The sequence below is a fragment of the Nannobrachium achirus genome (genome assembly GCF_963921795.1).
Source record: "Nannobrachium achirus genome assembly, chromosome: 8".
Classification (NCBI taxonomy): domain Eukaryota; kingdom Metazoa; phylum Chordata; class Actinopteri; order Myctophiformes; family Myctophidae; genus Nannobrachium; species Nannobrachium achirus.
The window spans coordinates 33,124,797-33,143,788 of NC_137817.1; the positions used below are offsets into that span (position 1 = coordinate 33,124,797).

The 18,992-nt window shown below is 42.9% G+C and overlaps 1 protein-coding gene across 3 annotated transcripts; it reads left to right on the plus strand.

The window, feature by feature from the left end:
• Nucleotides 1-305: 305 nt before the first annotated feature.
• hnf1ba (HNF1 homeobox Ba) lies at nucleotides 306-18,352 on the plus strand. Of its 3 annotated transcripts, none has more exons than XM_080732287.1 (10): nucleotides 306-977; nucleotides 3,019-3,218; nucleotides 3,791-4,058; nucleotides 4,670-4,905; nucleotides 9,672-9,817; nucleotides 11,315-11,438; nucleotides 12,067-12,252; nucleotides 13,220-13,314; nucleotides 14,654-14,698; nucleotides 16,274-18,352. In XM_080732287.1, the coding sequence occupies exons 1-10, from the start codon at nucleotides 574-576 to the stop codon at nucleotides 16,292-16,294; spliced, it is 1,725 nt and encodes a 574-aa protein (XP_080588413.1). In that variant the 5' UTR covers nucleotides 306-573; the 3' UTR covers nucleotides 16,295-18,352. The 3 variants fall into 3 exon arrangements, with proteins under 3 accessions (XP_080588413.1, XP_080588414.1, XP_080588415.1); XM_080732288.1 differs by having other exon boundaries at nucleotides 4,670-4,893; XM_080732289.1 differs by having other exon boundaries at nucleotides 3,869-4,058.
• The last annotated feature ends 640 nt before the right edge of the window (nucleotides 18,353-18,992 follow it).

The window sequence follows — 18,992 nt, forward strand, 5'->3', positions numbered from 1 at the left end:
TCATTGTATAATCGTACCTACCACTGTAGGCTTCTATTTGCAAACTGTTACTAAAGTAGGCCTATTCAATCAATCAATAATACCAAAAGCAATAATAACAACAATAATATAAGCTAAATACATAAATGCGTCTCGTTCTTGTCATAATAAGGTAGCAGAAGGAAACATCCCTCTTCTGTCTTGAAAGTCTTTATGGCATAGACCTATATACAACAGAGTCCAAAGTCCATGAAAGTTTTGCTGATAAGCGGAGCCAATAAAAGCAACAGCGCTGCAGTGTAAACAGCTTGGCCTCAGTCAGAGAACGGCCTCGTTCTGCAGGATTTGCATAAAGGCCCCATCAGCCGGCCCACTAATTACCATGTTTTATATCCCCCGCACTCCGAAAGCATCATGGCAAATTAGCTGCTATCACTCCCCTCTACAGGGAAGTGCATCAAGTCCTTCGAGCAGGTGTCAGGAGAATAGGACATTCTCATAAACACCGGACAAGAGAGGAAGCAAGGAAGGAACCTTTTTTACGCTTTCTTTTCTTTTTTTTCTTTTTTATTTAAACGTTATGAGAGATATTTAATGTTCTTTAAAATGGTATCCAAGTTGACATCCCTGCAACAGGAGCTCCTCAGCGCCCTGTTGGACTCCGGAGTCAGCAAAGACGTTCTGATCCAAGCGCTGGACGACATGGACCCCATCCCGCACCAGGGAGGCTTTGGAGTAAAACTGGAGAACTTGCAGATGTCTCCGCCGATCAGCGGCAAGATGAACGGCGGGGGAGCGGGGAGCGACTCGGACTCGAAGCCCGTGTTCCACACACTCACGAACGGACACGGCAAGGGCGGCGGCAGCGGCAAGCTGTCCGGGGACGAGGGCTCCGAGGACGGGGATGACTTTGACACCCCGCCGATCCTCAAGGAGCTGCAGTCGCTCAACACGGAGGAGGCGGCCGAGCAGCGCGCTGAGGTGGACCGAATGTTGGCGTAAGTCCTGTCTGTCCGAACGAACAGAGCATTTTAAAACGGGGGAAAAAACAGACTCGTTTTATTTGATAGTTATAATAATTTGTCCAGACAATAGACCTATATTGTTGCTCTCCGCACTCTGTATTTAGAAAAAAAATTGCCTAAAGTTATGGAAAACATATCCATGGAACAAGGCCTCATGTCATCATGTTTGTCTATTTACAGTTTTGAATGAACCCGCCAGTGCTTCGTTTTTTTTACATTCTAGTTAATTATCCACACGGATTGGGCTATTATTTCTTTACCTTAGCAAAATATCAACTAAACTAGATCTATGTATTATTAACCTAAACCCACTCCACCTCTCAGAATGATACAAATCACTCAGGCTGTGCAAGAACAGAAAGTTAAGTCTCATAAAGGCGTGTTTCGTTTGATTTAGTCTTTTTTCAGGCCGTAAGATAGGCCTACCACTGAAATTATTTATTTAATAATAATAACATATCATAATAATAATTTTAATAACTATATAATAATTTGCATAATAATTATAATCATAATAATCATAACCGTATAATAATACACTAGTAATAAGGCTCCCAATAATAGGTAACTATTTATTTGTAATATTTATAAAATAGAAACTTACCTTTCCCCTTTGATTAACTCAAGTGCCACCAGAAGCCATTATAGAAACCAGGCCTAATCCATTTATTTGTGATGTGCTCTCAAACCCTGTACTGTAGACAAATATTACAGTAGCCAGCCCAGGACAGGTCTACAACAAGACCGGAAGAAAAATCAAAACTAACCCACGTGTAGTTAAGTTATTATTAATTTTATTCTATAAATCATCAACTGAAAGATACACAGTGGCGTGCGATTAGAGTGAATGGAGATCTGGTTATTCATTGTCAAAAGTTATAAACCAACATCTCCCACTTAACCCACAGACTTAGATGTAGGCCTCGGCATTCTCCAAAACAAACAGACGCGTGTAGGTTTGCCATAATTACAGATGTCAGTAAGTTTATACCTACTAATCTCTGATTAGGGCAAGTGTAAGTTCGTCCTCCATAATTTATTTTAGCATTGTTGCGCAAGGCTATTATAGAGCATTCGACTATACTGGATAAAACGGCACTTATGCTACTAATTAATAATATGGTAAGTAGGCCTAATGACTTTTGTTTCAAATATTGTTGCATTCTGTTTTTTTATAAATGTAATACGATTAGTCGACATCTGTTCTAATATGAGTTTCTTTTTCTTTTTCGAAATTATTAAATTTTCCACATTTATTGACAACTGTTATCCAGGCCAGCTGATAAAACTCAGGCCTGCGTAGCCTATCTATTACGGGGGAATATTTTTATTTGATTGTATTTGTTTAACAAGACATTCAACATTTAAAAAAAAATATAGGCCTATATTAAAGTTTAGGCCTTTCAAAATCCATGATGGGCAGTGGAGGATTTTATGGCTTGATCTTGTGACAAAATGTCTATCTGGGAGTTTAGGCCCATAGTTCGAGGATATTTATGATGTATGACTGACTTGTAGTTTCCCATCGGCTTACATTTTGCTTATAGGCCTAATAAGGCACCTTTGCTTCTACAAGTGAAGTTCGGCTGCGTATCCTGATGTCATGGGTAGTAGAAACAAGAGAACCAAGTCTGAACTAATGTAGAGCCTAACTGTTTCAAATTCAATGACAATTTGGACAACACAATTAATTAATCTGCCTGCCGCCCTATATTGTATATAACGACATGAACGTAGCCTACTATAGCCTATACCAGTATCAAACCAAAGTATTTACTGCTTGTTAGGCTACAATAAAATAATATAGGCCTACATTATTAACGCAAATCTGCAAGGTGTTCATCATTTAATATGTTTACACATTTTTAAACTTGAAGTCTCTGGAGGCATGAAGAACGGGACATGTGGCTATGCTGACACACATACGGCTAATATAGGCTTCACGTAACCAACCATGTTTGTAGCTCATATTGTGAAATGAATAGTTTGCCCCCTGTGTTTTATGAAAAAACAGTGAGGATCCATGGCGTGCTGCCCGCATGATCAAAGGTTACATGCAGCAGCACAACATCCCACAGCGGGAAGTAGTGGACGTAACGGGCCTCAACCAGTCGCACCTTTCCCAGCACCTCAACAAAGGCACGCCCATGAAAACCACGAAACGAGCAGCACTCTACACCTGGTACGGCAGGAAACAGCGGGAAATTCTCAGACGTAAGTTAATATTTGAGTTTCTCACAGTGTGGACGAACATGCATGCCAATAACTGTGTATAGCCTGTAGCATTCGTAGGCCTAGTAGGCTAGGTCTATTTCAGAATGGGCCACCAAAACAATTTATTCTGGATGTTAATCATCCCCATTTGAGTCTGACTGCTGGTTAAAATGTTTATAATTTTGCCCCACTGGGCCTACAATATGTCCAATATGTCTTCTGACCTTCTGACCTTCTAAAAACGCCAAATCCTGACCAGCTGGAAAAAAGAAAAAAAAAAGTAGCTACAGTATAATATACTGTATGCAACAACTACACACTGAGGTGTTCCTGGCTTGAAACATAGGTGTTCCAAGTTCCTTGTGCAAAATGTGCATTCTACATCCTTTGTGTGTTAGTAGGCCTATCCCTATACAATACATTTTATATTATTTCATATCATTATTGTGGAGTGATACTGCCATATTGTAATTAATTGTTGCCAAATATGAACATATCTGCCATTGGATGCCTTTTAATCTCTTGTGTTTTCATGAAAATTAAGTCAAAGGCGATTTCTTCTTAAATTTCAGAGTTCAACCAGATTCAGCAAGGCTCTATAAGCAATATGACAGACAAAGACAATCAGGACCCAGTGTTCTTTTTCCCAGAGTTCAACCCATCGGGTCAGGGCATGGGGCAGCCCGGCGATGAGGTTGGCAGTGAGCCCTCCTGCAAGAAAATGAGACGTAACCGTTTCAAATGGGGGCCCGCGTCCCAGCAAATCCTCTACCAAGCTTATGAAAGGCAAAAGAACCCCAGCAAAGAGGAGAGGGAGGCTTTGGTTGAAGAGTGCAACAGGTAGGTTGACATTTACCTCATGAGTGTAGAATTCAACCATGTGAAATGTACATTTCCTACAGCTTATTGGTGGAGTAGGGGTGGGCGATATGGAAAAATACAATATCTCAATATTTTCCCAAGCTGTATCACGAATCACGATACACGATTTTATCACGATTCTTTTTCACGTTGGTTTTTATGGTTATTTTTCAAGTTACTTGACAAAAACTAGACTCTCTGCGTTCCTTTTGGGAGGTCTAAATTGAACTTTACAAGTATGTAACTCTGACAGTATACAAATGAAACCAAATGGACCCGTTTGTATACTGTCAGAGTTTAGTGGAGACCTTGACATTTTAAAGTTTGAGAACTACTGATTTAGACCAAAATGCAGGTTTAAATTGAATTCTGCAATGAATCTCTGTATAGTTTACAAGGCTCCGTCAATTGTATCACGATATATACGATACCTCTGAAAAGGCATATCGTGGAGACATTGTATCGATCGTCTCAACGATAATTATCACCATATCGCCCACCCCTATGGTGGAGTGCACCCAACAAATAACATTCAGAGCACTTTTCATTTTGCGTTATATCCTGAAACTACCCCTGTCTTCTTCCCGTAGAGCCGAATGTCTGCAGAGAGGCGTGTCCCCGTCTAAGGCTCACGGCCTCGGCTCTAATCTGGTCACAGAGGTACGAGTCTATAACTGGTTCGCAAACCGACGGAAGGAGGAGGCCTTTAGGCAGAAGTTGGCGATGGACGCCTACACACCTACTCACAGCCTCCTCAACCCTCTGCTGTCCCACAGCTCCCCGCATCACCCCCAGAGCAGCGCATCACCTCCCAGTAAGATGACAGGTATAGCTAGTTTTACATCCTATATGGTGCAGCCAGTCTCAAGCATGCACAATGATAAATGGCATGTAGACTGGCATGTGTATGCTCATGAATCACAATCGATCGACAGATGTTTAAGAAGGAAACGCATCTAATCTGACAGTGTTAGGATTTGCTGCAGTAAATGCTAAATGCAATTAGTAATTATAAAAAAAGAAACATTGTGACTTCACAATTTGTGGTGTCGATTTTAGAACTTTTTGAAACAGGGAAATAATCATCGCAAGAAGTGCTAATAGGAGAACAACATTTTCAAGTAATTCTGGAACAATTGATGAGATCAATGGGAGAAGGAGGGGTCAGAGAGAGAGAGAGAGTGAGCACAAGTGATCAATGACTGAGTGAGTGAGCTGAGCAAATGCCATTGTTATTCTGATCTCTGAGAACACACTGAGAACAATCAACATTGTACCTGCAATCTCCACTCCAAAGTCAGCATGTAGAAGCATGGCACAAAGAGCAATCCTGTGACAGGCCAGGGTCAGGCCAGGGTCAGGGATGGGGACAGCAGCATCCAAATTACCTCAACCCAACACCATCATTTCCACATTTCCTCCTCCCACATAGGTTGCTAATGACTCCGTTAAGGAGAGTTGCCAAAACAAGGAAAAGCTACATTATTGCTCTGACCATTTGACCCTCAGGTGTTTGCCTTGAGTGTAACTCAAGTGTTGACCAAGTCTACCTGTTGTATGTGACATAAGAAACAAAGCTGATAGGCTTAGAGCATTATCCTCTGTGCCATCACTCACCCCTCTATAAAACCATGATATGAGAGACTCAATCAAAGCCTATTGTTGTCCCCTCGTGTCAGAACACGAGGTCAGCTTTGAAGAGAAAACAAACCGTTTACCTTGGCATGCTCTCTTACATCTGGATAAATTGCTCTCTCTCTCGTGGATTGTCTGATTGTCAGAACACCTGACCAGGCATTGACCTCAGGTTGCAAACCCTGTGGGGTCAGCGATAGGCTTGTTGACCGAGGAAGGTGAGGCAGAAGAGAGAGAGGGGTCAGCAGCGGAAGGCACTTTGCTCCTCCTAGGCCTTTAGTCGTCCGCTTACAAGGTGCCCTGCTGGCATCTCGCCAACGCCATCAGCTGTTTTTCAGTGTCAGCCCCTGGTCCGACAATAACATCCCAGCAGGGCACCTCATCGCGTTGCCAGGACACGGCCTATATTATGCATGGTTAATGGCCAATTAAAATCCTTGGCTACTACATCTCCTAGGCCTTTGATAGGGGGCTCCCCTGACTTCTACCACCTTGCAGGGGGTCCCATTGTTTATGGTCTATTAGAAGACTGCAGTCACTGTAACCTAGGTTCATTTATCTCCGCTGGACCTAAAGGAGGCCTCCCCCTCACCTTTATGAGCAGCAGTATGGCTGCTAAGGCCTGGTGCAGACCTGGAGCAGCATGAGCTGTCCACTGGAGTATTGGCTCTTTTCTGGCCAGACAGGACTGATGGCCCTTTCCAAGCACTAACCCCCTTCTTCAGCCACCGCCACACCTTCAGTTATATGAGAGAGGTCACTGCTGGGTCAGATCAAAGCAAAAGCCATACTTGGGGGGATTTGTATTGATTCTGTTTTGGCTCATTGAGTAGTTTGGTCACAAGTGCATAAAGTCAAACTTGTTTAGCCTATGGTTGTTGGGTATTACGGAAAGGAAAGGCAAACATGGATGGATGACATATTGTTGTTATGTTTTGTTGAGGAAAGTGTAGCTAATTCTGCTACACTGACGCTACAGCAAAGCTACAGTACCACTGAGATAAAAGTAGGCTAAGCTAAGCTAAAGCTATATTGTTTTACAAAACTGCATTTACATTTAAAAAAAAAACGTTCTCAGTGTAAAGATATGCATTCACAATCTACGTTGTCAGACCATCAAACTGGAATACAAACACTGACGTGAAAAGTATAATGTGAATTTGGTTGCTTTTAGAGTTAAAAATAATGTGAATTTGGTTGCTTTTAGAGTTAAAAACTTTGACATAGAAAGTGACATGCCTTCTGTTAAGTAGCAGGGCACTGTACGCTTTATTTTATAAAAATGTGTTTATTTAATGCTAAATGTGATGGATGTTGCTGATTGTGATGGAAGGTCATGATCAAAGTTGAGAAATATCATGGATTATTATCGCCTAATAAAGTGGTTGGTTAATTTATTTGTCAATTAAATCAATCGTACTGGCTAAATCACAGGATTTAACACATTTAAATATCAGCTGGGATACAAAATAATAAGCCATTCATTTGTATGCAAAGGTAATTAAAAGAAGAGATAAAAGTAAAAAAAAAAGCGATTCTTCCGACATGTGCAGTGTAATTTAATTCAGCACGTCAGCAAGTGAAAAACTAGCCGACTCGTATGTTCCAGATCAGGCACGCCAGTAGTGATTGTGGGGGTTGGCCAACGGCCGTGGGTTGTTTTGGCCTCCGTCACCTCAGGCTAGCTCGGAATCAGGAGGGGAACACAGAAAAAAAGGCTTAGGTCTGCACTGTCCGCTGCATGGTCCATGTGCCCCAGAGAGGTACAAAGCCTGGGATACGTCCTGCAGAGACGCGGGAGGTCTATCATATGCACTGTCGCTACAATGAGCACTGCCTGGGGATGGGCAGGGAGGCTTTGATATTACATGGGTCACACAGGGAGCCATAGCCTTTCAAACCCACTGCTGGTCCTTGCTGTACCACTCCCCTTCAAAGGTTCTCGCCCTCCCCCTGCTCTTGTTGTGCTGAGTTTTTAACAATACGTATTAAAAGCATTGATTTTCCTTTTTTCTTTTGATTTCTCTGATCAATCAGTCCTATCAAGAAACAATTGAATTGGGGACATGGCATTTTGAATATCAATGCTCAAGGGTATACAGCTAAAGGACCTGTTAGGTTGTATCTTTCCCCTTGGTTGAGGACCTAGGGAGACAATGTCTGCTGTCCCACTGCTTTTTTAGTTTTTAAGCTATGTTTCAGACTAGACAGAAGAAGCTCTCTTTACTGACATGGAGGTTCCCTGTAGCTAGAATTACTGCTAGACACAGAGACACAAAGCTAACACGCATAGCATCCTTCTACCTCTGAAACAGAGGTTGCCCAGCTCCAAGATAACTGCATGTTTATGAGTCCTCTGCCATTGTGTGGCAATGGGGGTCATGAGTCCAATGGAGTGCTTTATTGTTTTGTAGCAGCATTTACTAGACACAATGGAGTGTTGTAGGGTTGCTAGTGTGTTGCTGAAGACTTTAACCACTTAAACCTTCCTTGACTGGTGTCCCTCAGGGGTCTATACTTGGTCCCCTCCTTTTTTCCCTCTACACCAAATCTGTGCATTGCTATGCATTGTGATTTTGTGAATGTTTGCCTACATTTGCCAAATGTTCACCTGACATGGAAAGGATTTAAGTGGTTAAGTGTCTGATGGTCTTCTTGCGGACAAAATTAGACAGAGTGTGTCACAGTGGCTGCACACATCCTGAGTTGTACATGTGCCGTGTATAGTTAGTTTTATAGCAGCCAGCTAACACTTATTATATTATGTTATTAATATTCGGTAATATGATTCTTCATTTGAAATGGATTGTGATTTATCTTGGGACATGTCTGCAACACAGCTTTGAACGTACCACATACCGGTAATTCTGTTCAATCCTTGGTCTTTAAACAACAGCAACAGATATTTCTTTGTTTTATCCATAACCCATCATTGGTTTGCGATTGTCCACTTCCTCCAGGATGAACTACAGCATTTCACTCTTTCAGTTCAAATAGTCGTATGTCTTTGTAGGACTGACTGACCATGGCAAATAGGGCACAGTCTGACATACCTGGGTCAGGGACATAGGGCTTTGGGACAATCTGAGATCTGAGTGCAAACAGTGTCTGTCTCTGCACTGTCACATAAGGACTGTCAGAGCACCTAGTGTGGGAGGGACAGATCCCCTGTGTGATGCTGGGACCGTAGGATAAGAATGTGTTTGACATTGCTTGTAATTGTGTAATGTTTACTTTGTTGGTATCAGAGGGGGCCAGCATTGGCAAACAGGTATTTGATTGTGTGTGTGTGTGTGTGTGTGTGTGTGTGTGTGTGTGTGTGTGTGTGTGTGTGTGTGTGCGTGCGTGCGTGCGTGCGTGCGTGCGTGCGTGCGTGCGTGCGTGCGTGCGTGCGTGCATGCGTGCATGCGTGCGTGCATGCATGCGTGTGGGGTCAGTGGGTGGGGGGGGGCATTCCTTTGGCCTCAGTCGAGAGACAAGAAGTTGTCTAGACGTGGGATTAGGTTATGACACTAAAAGACCAATATCCAAGTTTAACTTAGGGTCTCCACCGACTTCCTGTTGGTATACCCAAAAAGCGTAATCGGTGTCACTATTTCAGCATAGGGCACTCCTTCTCGCGTCAAACTGACCGGCGGCAGCAGTGCAAAAGGTCTGATGGTTTTCTCAGGGGCTGCTGTTGTGTGAGTGCGTGTACACAGTGGAATGGCCTTGGCTGAGCTAGTCAGATAGCACCAGAGGAGGGGTCACTATGTTTGTTTGTTCTGCTCCCCCCTGTCTGAGGCAAAGAGCAGGTGAGTCTGGTAGGCTGGATTAACCCTGGCACGCCACAGAGCAAGGCCCAGGCTGCTATCGCTCTGCCCTATATATACACTAGTTGTCAAAAAGCACTGAACACTGAAACTTAACTATACCCCTCTTTCTCTCTTTCTCCCTGCCATGCATTACCCTCCTCAGTGCGGTACTCCGGCGAGGTCAGCTCCTCCACGGCCATTAGTCACCACGGCAGCAACGCCATGGTGACCAGCCAGTCGGTGCTACAGCAGGTGTCTCCGGTTGGATTGGACCCCAGCCACAGTCTGCTGTCACCTGACGCCAAGATGGTGAGTGAACACACCTGGGCCCTCTTGGCCTCAGATTAGATAAGGACTGGCCTGCATTTAGCATGCACATACAAAGCAGGTTCCTGGACCTCTACTCCCATAGGCCTGTTGGCAAGAGCCAACAATTAGCACATTGTGCTTTCTGTGTGGAAGGTGGAGACAGGATGTCAGGCTGCGGCTGAACTCGTGCACAGCCTTCACCAAAGTGCACCAGGCATGTCCACTGCTCAGCCAATAAACCTGACAAAGAAACATTCTGCTCTTTATTGATTAAAGCGCAAAGAGAAGCCAACGCTTGTTCTGCCAGGCAAATGACGCCAGTGGCCAGCATTTGATTATGTATGTTCTTTTTTTTCTTTTCTTTTTTTTTCTTCAGTGAAGGGAATGAGTTTCTCCCCTGTCCTATTTCAATATTTGATCAGTGAAAATGAAACCTGCACATGGCCCCTTGTCTCCACTGGTGCCACAGTGTTTAGTTGTACCTTTACAGTACACATTATACAACCAAACACTTTTGCACCTGTACTCAACCTAAATATAAATGAAAATGCTATACTGTACAGTTACACATTTGTGCATCACACACACACGCACGCATGCACGCACACATGTACGCACACATGCACAATGGTTAATATTGTGAATGACCTCCAGTTCACAGCACTTCCTCCTTTTCTGCTGGTATGAAGTCAAATGAGCATTGTCAGGACAGGCACAGTTGTACGTTGCAGGTTTGTTATCTGCAGAAGAGTGTCTGTCTGGTCCCTCCTCTCAGGGCTGCTGCCAGCATAGTCAAATAGACCCAGCCCCAGTGTAGTGGGAGGACCCTGGTCCACACACACACTGTTTTTGTGCACGTTTTGTTCTTTCAACCGTACACACAGGACCGTGTATATACTGTAAATGTTGAAGGAACTGCCCATGATCAACAACGCATGCTGTGTTTCCTCACACACTCATACACATGTTCCTACACTTGCAAGGACACAATACAATCTTCAGTGCTAATTTAAAAGGATAAATCAAAACCCACAAAACCACCCATCCCCAACGAGCGTGCGCGCGTGCGCGCGCACACACACACACACACACACACACACACACACACACACACACACACACACACACACACACACACACACACACACACACACACACACACACACACACACACACACACACACACACACACACCCATCCATGCTGACATTTTCTAGCATGTTTCTTTCCCTCGATACCTTTTGTTCCTTATCAGTATTTGCTTGTGAGATGTATAAGACACAAAAACTGTTATACAAAAGCAACAGAACAAAGTCATCACTCTCTGACCTGTTTCACTTGAGAACATCTGTGCTCATTTTGAAAAAAATGACTCATGTGAATTTACATGGTTGACACTCGAACAGTTACAACTTTGCATGCAGCAGTAGTATGACAAATAGTACCGGCACTAAATAACACTGCAAATATTCTGTGTTTCCCTTTTTTCCCCTGCAGATTTCAGGGTCACTTCCGCCTGTGAGCACGCTGACCAACATCCACAGCCACAGTTCACATCACACACACCAGCAGACACAAAACCTCATCATGCCTCTTTCAGGAGTAATGGCGATAGCACAAAGTACGTCTCCCACCCTGCCTCACCATCAGCCACCTGCTGATAAACAGTCATTTACTACATCATGCATTCTCAGTAGTAGTAGTACCCATTTTTGATTAAATTCACACCCTTTATTTCCAGACACTCATTATTCTCTCTCTCTCTCTCTCTCTCTCTCTCTCTCTCTCTCTCTCTCTCTCTCTCTCTCTCTCTCTCTGTCTTTCTCTCTCTCTCTCTCTCTTTCTCTCTCTCTCTCTCTCTCTCTGTCTTTCTCTCTCTCTCTCTCTCTCTCTCTCTCTCTCTCTCTCTCTCTCTCTCTCTCTCTCTTCAACTCAATTCAAAGGCATGTATTGGCATGGGAAAAATACTTCTACAACATTGCCAAAGCAAGTGTGGAATAAAAACAATCAAAACTAAGAATTACAGCGCCTGCTGGCCTACTGGTCCAGGCTGGTGGCAGCGGCATAGGTCATCCGATAGCGGATGACCTATGCCGCTCCCCATCTCTCTCCCCCCATTTCCTGTCAGTCTACTGTCCTATCCAATAAAGGCATAAAAGCCCAGAAACAAATCTTAGAAAAAAAAAGAATTACATATATATTTGGGTTCTTTTTTTTTTTACTCATATAACATTGTTGTGTCTCTCCAGGTTTGAACTCATCCCAGTCCCAGACAGTGCCGGTGATCAACAGTGTGGCAGGCAGTCTGGCAGCTCTTCAGCCAGTGCAGTTCTCCCAGCAGTTACACAGCCCCCACCACCAGCAGGGCCTGATGCATCAGTCTCCCAGCCACATGAGCCAGCAGCCATTCATGACCACTGTCACGCACTCACACAGTCAGTAACTCTACTTCTGTCCTCTAATAGATGGCATTGATTGATTCATTGAATACTTTATTAGACAGAAATGTAATCAGCACGTGGTACGGTCTGACAATTAGGCTAAAGGGATAGAACAAAAAAAGTCCAGGGGTCTTGTTTCCATTGTGGTTCTATATATTCAATTCATCAATTGAACACATTCACAATTCATCATTCATCCATCATTCTCTGTGAAAGCTGTTAATAATGTAATTAATAATGTTTTGCATGAATGAGAGCGATTGTAGAGTTTGCCAATCTTTGATATTAGTACAGTACACAGTAACATGTTAATTAACCACCAGTAAAATGGAACTGGAACTGCAGTCTTTGCCGTCTACACCAAGTTCACAATGCATCGAAACACGACTTACCGTAGTTGTGATCTCTAGATTTAAGTTAAGCAGGCTATTTTTGGGAATTTCACCTACAATGGCATCCCCAAAATAGTGATGTCAGGATTAATCTGGTAAATTCTGAGAGTTTGGGAGAGAAATTGGAATGCATATGCAAAGATTAATTCATCAAAGGTCCATTTGGTAATTTTGGTTCCATTTGTACACTCTTGGAGTTAAATTAACAGTGAGGATTTTATTGTATTGAATGGATTTTGAAATAACGTTAGTGTTTTTTTTGTGATCAAGTTTTTAACTTTATTTTACCGTAAATTTCCAAATAATCACCCGGGGGCAAATATCGTCCGGGACACAGTTATGCGCTTCGACCGCCATTCATTTGAATGTAAATAAGTAGCGCAAATAGCCGTCCGGTTCTTTTGACCGATGGGGGTTCAAATCGATTTTGCGAATTAAGAGCCTGGGAAATTATTAGAAAATATACATTATATTAACATTTCTGGATAATAGGACAAGGATGACGTTAGAGTTTTAATTTGCGAGAATTGCTATGGACTCATAATAATTTATATTTCTTTCAATTTCAGTGTACCCTCACAAACAGGAACCTCCGCAATATTCCCACCCGTCACGTTTCCCCTCAGCTATGGTTGTCACAGATGCCAACAGCATCGGCAAACAGGTCAGTCACACCACATAAAACATGACCAAATATGATCCCCATTCTACTTCACTTTGTCTCCTACTATATGTCACTTAACCCAATAAGTGTCAGTGATTATTCTGCGGATGCAGTCACACAAGTACGCAGTAAAGTCATCAGTGTTAATTTACCCACATGTTGTAACTCAGACAGTGTACAACTGTTAAGCGCCTTCTAGACGGACAGCGGTTGACGCAGGCGTTCTTGCTTGGATCAGTGAGGATCGCGATGCGGTGGAGACACCTAATCGCTCTGCAAGTAAACGCCGGGCGATATTAGCAAAGATGACCACAATCCAGCTCGTGCCGCTCCGCTCCCTCCCCGCTCCGTCGCTCACCTTGATTTGCGCATCTCTCGCTCTGCGCTCGCTCCGCTCAGGGTCGTCAATCAGAGACAGCAGCCAAAATAAAAAAATGATTTTGCTACCATGTTCGAAACATTTTCTCCTTTGCTTTGCCACAAGTGTTCCCAACACAAATGCCTGCTGTAACGTGAGCCTCGGCTTGATGGAGAGCTGTCCAGCCTTCAATGTTACAAAAGACGCCATCTAAGGCATTGTATTTTTTAATAAGACGGGCAATATTAAATCCTGTTGGTTATTAATCACCACATTCGAGAGGGAGGCGACTCGTGGCATGTGTTTTTCATTCAGCCAAATCAGTCTCACTTGCATTTCAAATTGTATCCTTTGACTGGCTGGTGGTGGTGATACATAGCCTAACTTAACTGACACAAGTTAGGCTATTTATTAGCCTACGTGACGGACCGGGTGCATGCACGGCACGCTGCATTGACACTGCGTTGGAAACATGTGGCACGCGGCCCCAACAGGATCGGAGGAGCGGACTCAGCGGAGGAGGTCGGCGCTCCAAGGAGCGGAGGAAAATCCTTGCTCCAAAGCCGCTCAGACCCATTTGAAAAGTCGCTCGCTCACGCTCAACTAAAAAACGTCCCGCTCCGCTCCGCTCCCCATGCCGCTCGCGCTCTGCTCACAAGCTCTGATAGCGCGCCAACCGCCGTCCGTCTGAAAGGCGCTTTACATTTGTACACTCTCAAGTTAAATTAATACTATTGATTTTACTGTGTACGGGCTATAGTAGTACAGGATAGTTAGCTCTCCTAAGACATTATGTTTAGCTATATGTTACTTTACTATCATCCTCCCGCCTCTCACTTGTTCTCCTAAAGAGAAATACCAGCACATACTAACAGTAGGAGGTGCTACAGCTATATGATGCTACAGCAGGGATGTCTGCCTGTGTACGAGAGTGTGTGTTATGATTGTGTGTTGACTTGTTTTTTCACCCTGTCACATTAGGATTCAACAGTAAACAAGATGGTCCAACTTGGGGGTCTCTCCTGGGTAATTACCTTTAAATACGTTTTCTTAGTACAGTCACAAGTAGTTCAAATGCACTCTTTAAATTCATCAGTATCTCACACAAATCAAATAATTTCACCCATTCCTGTGCAGTGTGCACTCATGTCTCTAGTTTTTCTCTCTTTTTCAGTTTTGCATTGTTGAGACTTTTGAATCCTTTTGTTGGTGGAATAGAGTGCAAACAAATAGACTAGATGGATATATGGATAGTATACTCCTCACAATTCCTATTTCCTTTGAACGGCCCAGCCAATCAATCACATGTGCCCTCAGCCTGAACAACCTCTGATTAACGTTGCCTCCTTTCGCTTTCCTCTCGCTGGTGAGAGGGTTACCTCTGCTTGGCTGGGCCTGCGTCCACCGTCAGGAAATGAGAGCCAGCGTTAATCAAAGTTCTTGAGGCTTGCATCCTGCTACGTAGCTCTATGCTACCAGTGGGGTCACAGAGATGCAGTGGGGATGTTACTTTTCTTTCTAGTAATTACAGCTCTTCCTCTTTCCTACTTCTCCCTGCTCTTAGTGATCGCTCTAGCCTGAAATGCTGTCCTTGTCCGCGTTCACACGCTCAATTTCCCACGCTGAGACAGTTGTGCCAAAGCACCGCTACTGATAGACTGATGGGCTGATAGCTGAGAACATGGCATATGCTCTGCCTGGCTATTGATAGACTTATTAGATTATTTTCTTGAATTTGATGTGTTGGAAGCTGTGCAATAGGTATATCTTGCACAGCAGCATGCATTCTTCCCAGATATTAATCAGGAGAAACTCGTTATATTAGTTTCAACTTTTAAAGCTTCACCCATACCTAAAGCCTGTGGTGTTTCAGAAACCCAGGTAATGTCTTATCAGGGCTTTATTTGGATGGGGCAGTGCAGAGAGAGGACTGACTATGGGTTCTGCACCTGACGCACACAGCCAACATACTCAAAGCTTTATAACACTCTTGTTTGCCAAGAGCCCCCCACCCCAATTCACCTGACCCGGTTTAAAACCCACTCTACTTAGAGCTTAGTGTCTAATGACTTAAGTCTTAGCAACAGGTCACCTTTATCAGGTGAGATTGTTTGCTGTCCATAGGGTCATGCCAGGGTCACCTGCCTCCACCCCACCATAGAAAGGGGGGAAAAATACACAAACAATCTAAAAAAAATAGAGAGAAGCATTTGAATGAGCGTCAGCAGAAGAGGAATGGGGAATGTATTTAATCAGGTGTGGCACATGAAGGTGCCGGGGCCATATTTACTTTGTACTGTAGTTTCATTTAGTTGTTGTCGGGTGGAAACCTTGCATGTCCAAAACCGTTTGTTTTGTATTTATCATTTTAAAAATCATTTAAACTAGTGAAAATAGCAAATCTGTTGTGTGCTTGTAGATCTGCTAGTTTCACTAGTTTCACTCAAAGGAAACGTAGAGCTTCATGTACAATTACCTATGTACAGATTCTACTATATGTAATGTTTTGTGTGACATTATCTGACATCCTCCTTTGTCTGACATTTGGTTCTCTCACTCTCTCTCACTCACTCTCTCTTTCTCTTTCGCTCCCTCGTACAGTGTCCTCTTCAAGCTTGGTGAGAGTGCACACCTGACTTCCTTGGTGCCCAGCAACCGGAGCACATTTTTCCACCCTTTCGCTGTGGTAACCGTGGCAACTCTTAGTAACTGGCAACTGCACACTGGACGATGAGTCAGTCAATAAACAAAGAGTCGGCGGTGGAGAGCGGTGAAATGAGAAAGGGAAAAGACACTAATTCACCTGCAGATTTTCACGACAAGGCACCTGGAAACGAGACTGGATTCCCTCTGCCATTCACAAAAGATCAACAAGGATGTATGATTTCAAACAACAAACACAATCTTTGCAAACAGTATTCCTTATCTAGCTCTTTTAAAATGTCCACACATACAGTACAGACAGTCATCTTGTCTGTGGCGGTCATTTGTGACATTGCTGAAGAACAAAAAACAAATGGAGCAGCAAATATGGTCCTTGAACTCTGTGGTATGGAACCGGAGCAAAGGTCCTCGGGGAGGCATACTGTGATTTGATGTGGACACATGAAGGTACACTGAAACCAGTGCAGACAATGATCGGTCTCTGTGAAGACCGAGGGATTCTGTGAAGGACTTTTACTCAACATCAAAGTGCCTGGCTGAATTAGCAGATTAATATTTGCTTTCAGAGGCCATAAATAAGTATGATCCTCACCACCAGGCTAGTACTGTATTTTCAATAGCCATGCACGTAACGGAACTGTATGACAATCATAATTACCGTGTCCTGAGCAACCTGTATTGATTTTATAGACATGTAGCTACTTCACCTTCTTATTCTGTTTAAAAGTCTTCCATATTATTATTTTTTTCACATTCATTTTACTGTGCTAGCATCAGTGCAGATTATGATAGCCATTTTATATTGTGAAGGATTTCAACATTGTGAGTTATTGTTCAATGTGTATACTGTGATCGAAAGGTTTTGACAATCTTGTAACTTTGAAGGACTATGCAATGTGTGTATAGACTATATAATACCTTGTAGAAATGGATTCTGTACAGTACTCCACACACATGAGAATGGAGATTATTATGCACTCTCAGTGAAGTTACGATTATATAGTTGCCATTGATAAATCTGCCTGTAAAATAACACAAACGCTGCATGGGTGACACAGAAATATGCCAAAGGATAATTGTAACAAGTGTAGTAAAACCCAGGTACAGTCTGTCCAAGGTTTCACTTGTAAAAAGTGTGCCTGCCATATCTACAAAACAAGCCTGCATTATGGGACGACTTACTCACATTGTTAATGTGTGTGCCTTCAAATCCAGTCACACAATCCCATTTCCCGGGTTGGATTGGCCCATCCCTTCCATAGAAACCTCTGACTGTTGTTTGCACATGGGTTAAGGTGAATTTCAGGAATGGGACTCACCCTCCTCTTGGGCTCCCACTTTCTGACACAATGTGAAGACATACCAAATAGGACAAATATTGTAATACTCCTCAACATAAATCATGGCAGCAGGACCCCCCGCTGAGAATGAAAATATTGACAAGTATTCACAAACAAAACAGTGATTTTACCCAAGGAATTTGTGAAGGAGAGGGTGGTTGTAAGAGCAGAGTGTTGTGATAGCAGCCACACATAATCAGACTGGATTCCATGGAGGTTGAGAAATGTTGGGGGGGCAAGCAGTGGATGTGGGCCAGAAACCCACTCAAACAGTATTAGACACTTGCAATCCCAGTGGAGTGGAAAAGGTGTGAGATTGGCACCAACCTTGGCATAAAATATACCATTTGAAATGACTATTTTTAATAAGACTAAATAGTCAAGTTTGATTGTCATACTTTACACAAATGGAAGCCAAATCCCTATAATATGTCATGGCAGATGCAGTCTCCTGTTCAATATTAGGTCATTACATTGTTATTTGTATGTGGTTTGCTTTGCGACTGTTATAGACACACCTACTGCCATCTAATCAGAGGGCACTCACAACGGAAGACATGATTTTCTTTTCTGATAATGTATTATTTTTGTATAAAATTGAAATCAGTGCCAAATCATTATTTATACTTTCTGACAAAATGTTGATATTCAAGTAAAGTTTTGTTTTCCAAAATGACGTCCTTGATATAAGAGTTGTTTTTGCCAGTAGTCGGAAGTTCAAGAATATCTTTAGCTTCTTTTTCTTTTGGTGATGAACTAATTTGTATTTTTTTGGACAATGGACACATGAGATTTCTTTCCTTCAGTACACCTCATAGGAACACAGGTCCATAATAATACATGTTTTACTGAACACAATTCATTGATTATTCTATACTGTATACGGTAGGAATTCTGAACTCAGAACAAATTGCACATACAAAAATCTAGTTAACAGTTTTGTCACATTTTGTGTGTGAGTGTCTCTCTCTCGCACGCACGCACGCACGCACGCACGCACGCACGCACGCACAGTAGTAACAATTTGCTACACAATGCACATAACCCTTGAAGCAGGCAGAGAGCTGTGTTAGTAAATCTCTGTTTATGGCCCTCTACAAAGATTTGTGGTATTGCTTAGTGATAACAGGGCAGCTTCTTTGAAGTTTAAAGATCTAAAGTACATGGTCATAGTTCCTTCCTACACTAAACAATCACTCTTGCTTCGTTGCAAGTAGGCTACTACTGATCTGTTATCAGGTTCACTGAATCTATAGAAGATCATTTGGAATTCAAGCACTGTAAATACCGGTACCGGTGTGTGTGTGTGTGTGTGT

Bases quoted from the DNA above. Each gene is read 5' to 3' on its own strand.
- hnf1ba (XM_080732287.1), top strand. From the start codon at position 574: ATGTTCTTTAAAATGGTATCCAAGTTGACATCCCTGCAACAGGAGCTC. The intron at 978-3,018 runs GTAAGTCCTGTC...ATGAAAAAACAG, and splicing joins GAGGTGGACCGAATGTTGGC to TGAGGATCCATGGCGTGCTG. The intron at 9,818-11,314 runs GTGAGTGAACAC...TTTCCCCTGCAG, and splicing joins TGTCACCTGACGCCAAGATG to ATTTCAGGGTCACTTCCGCC.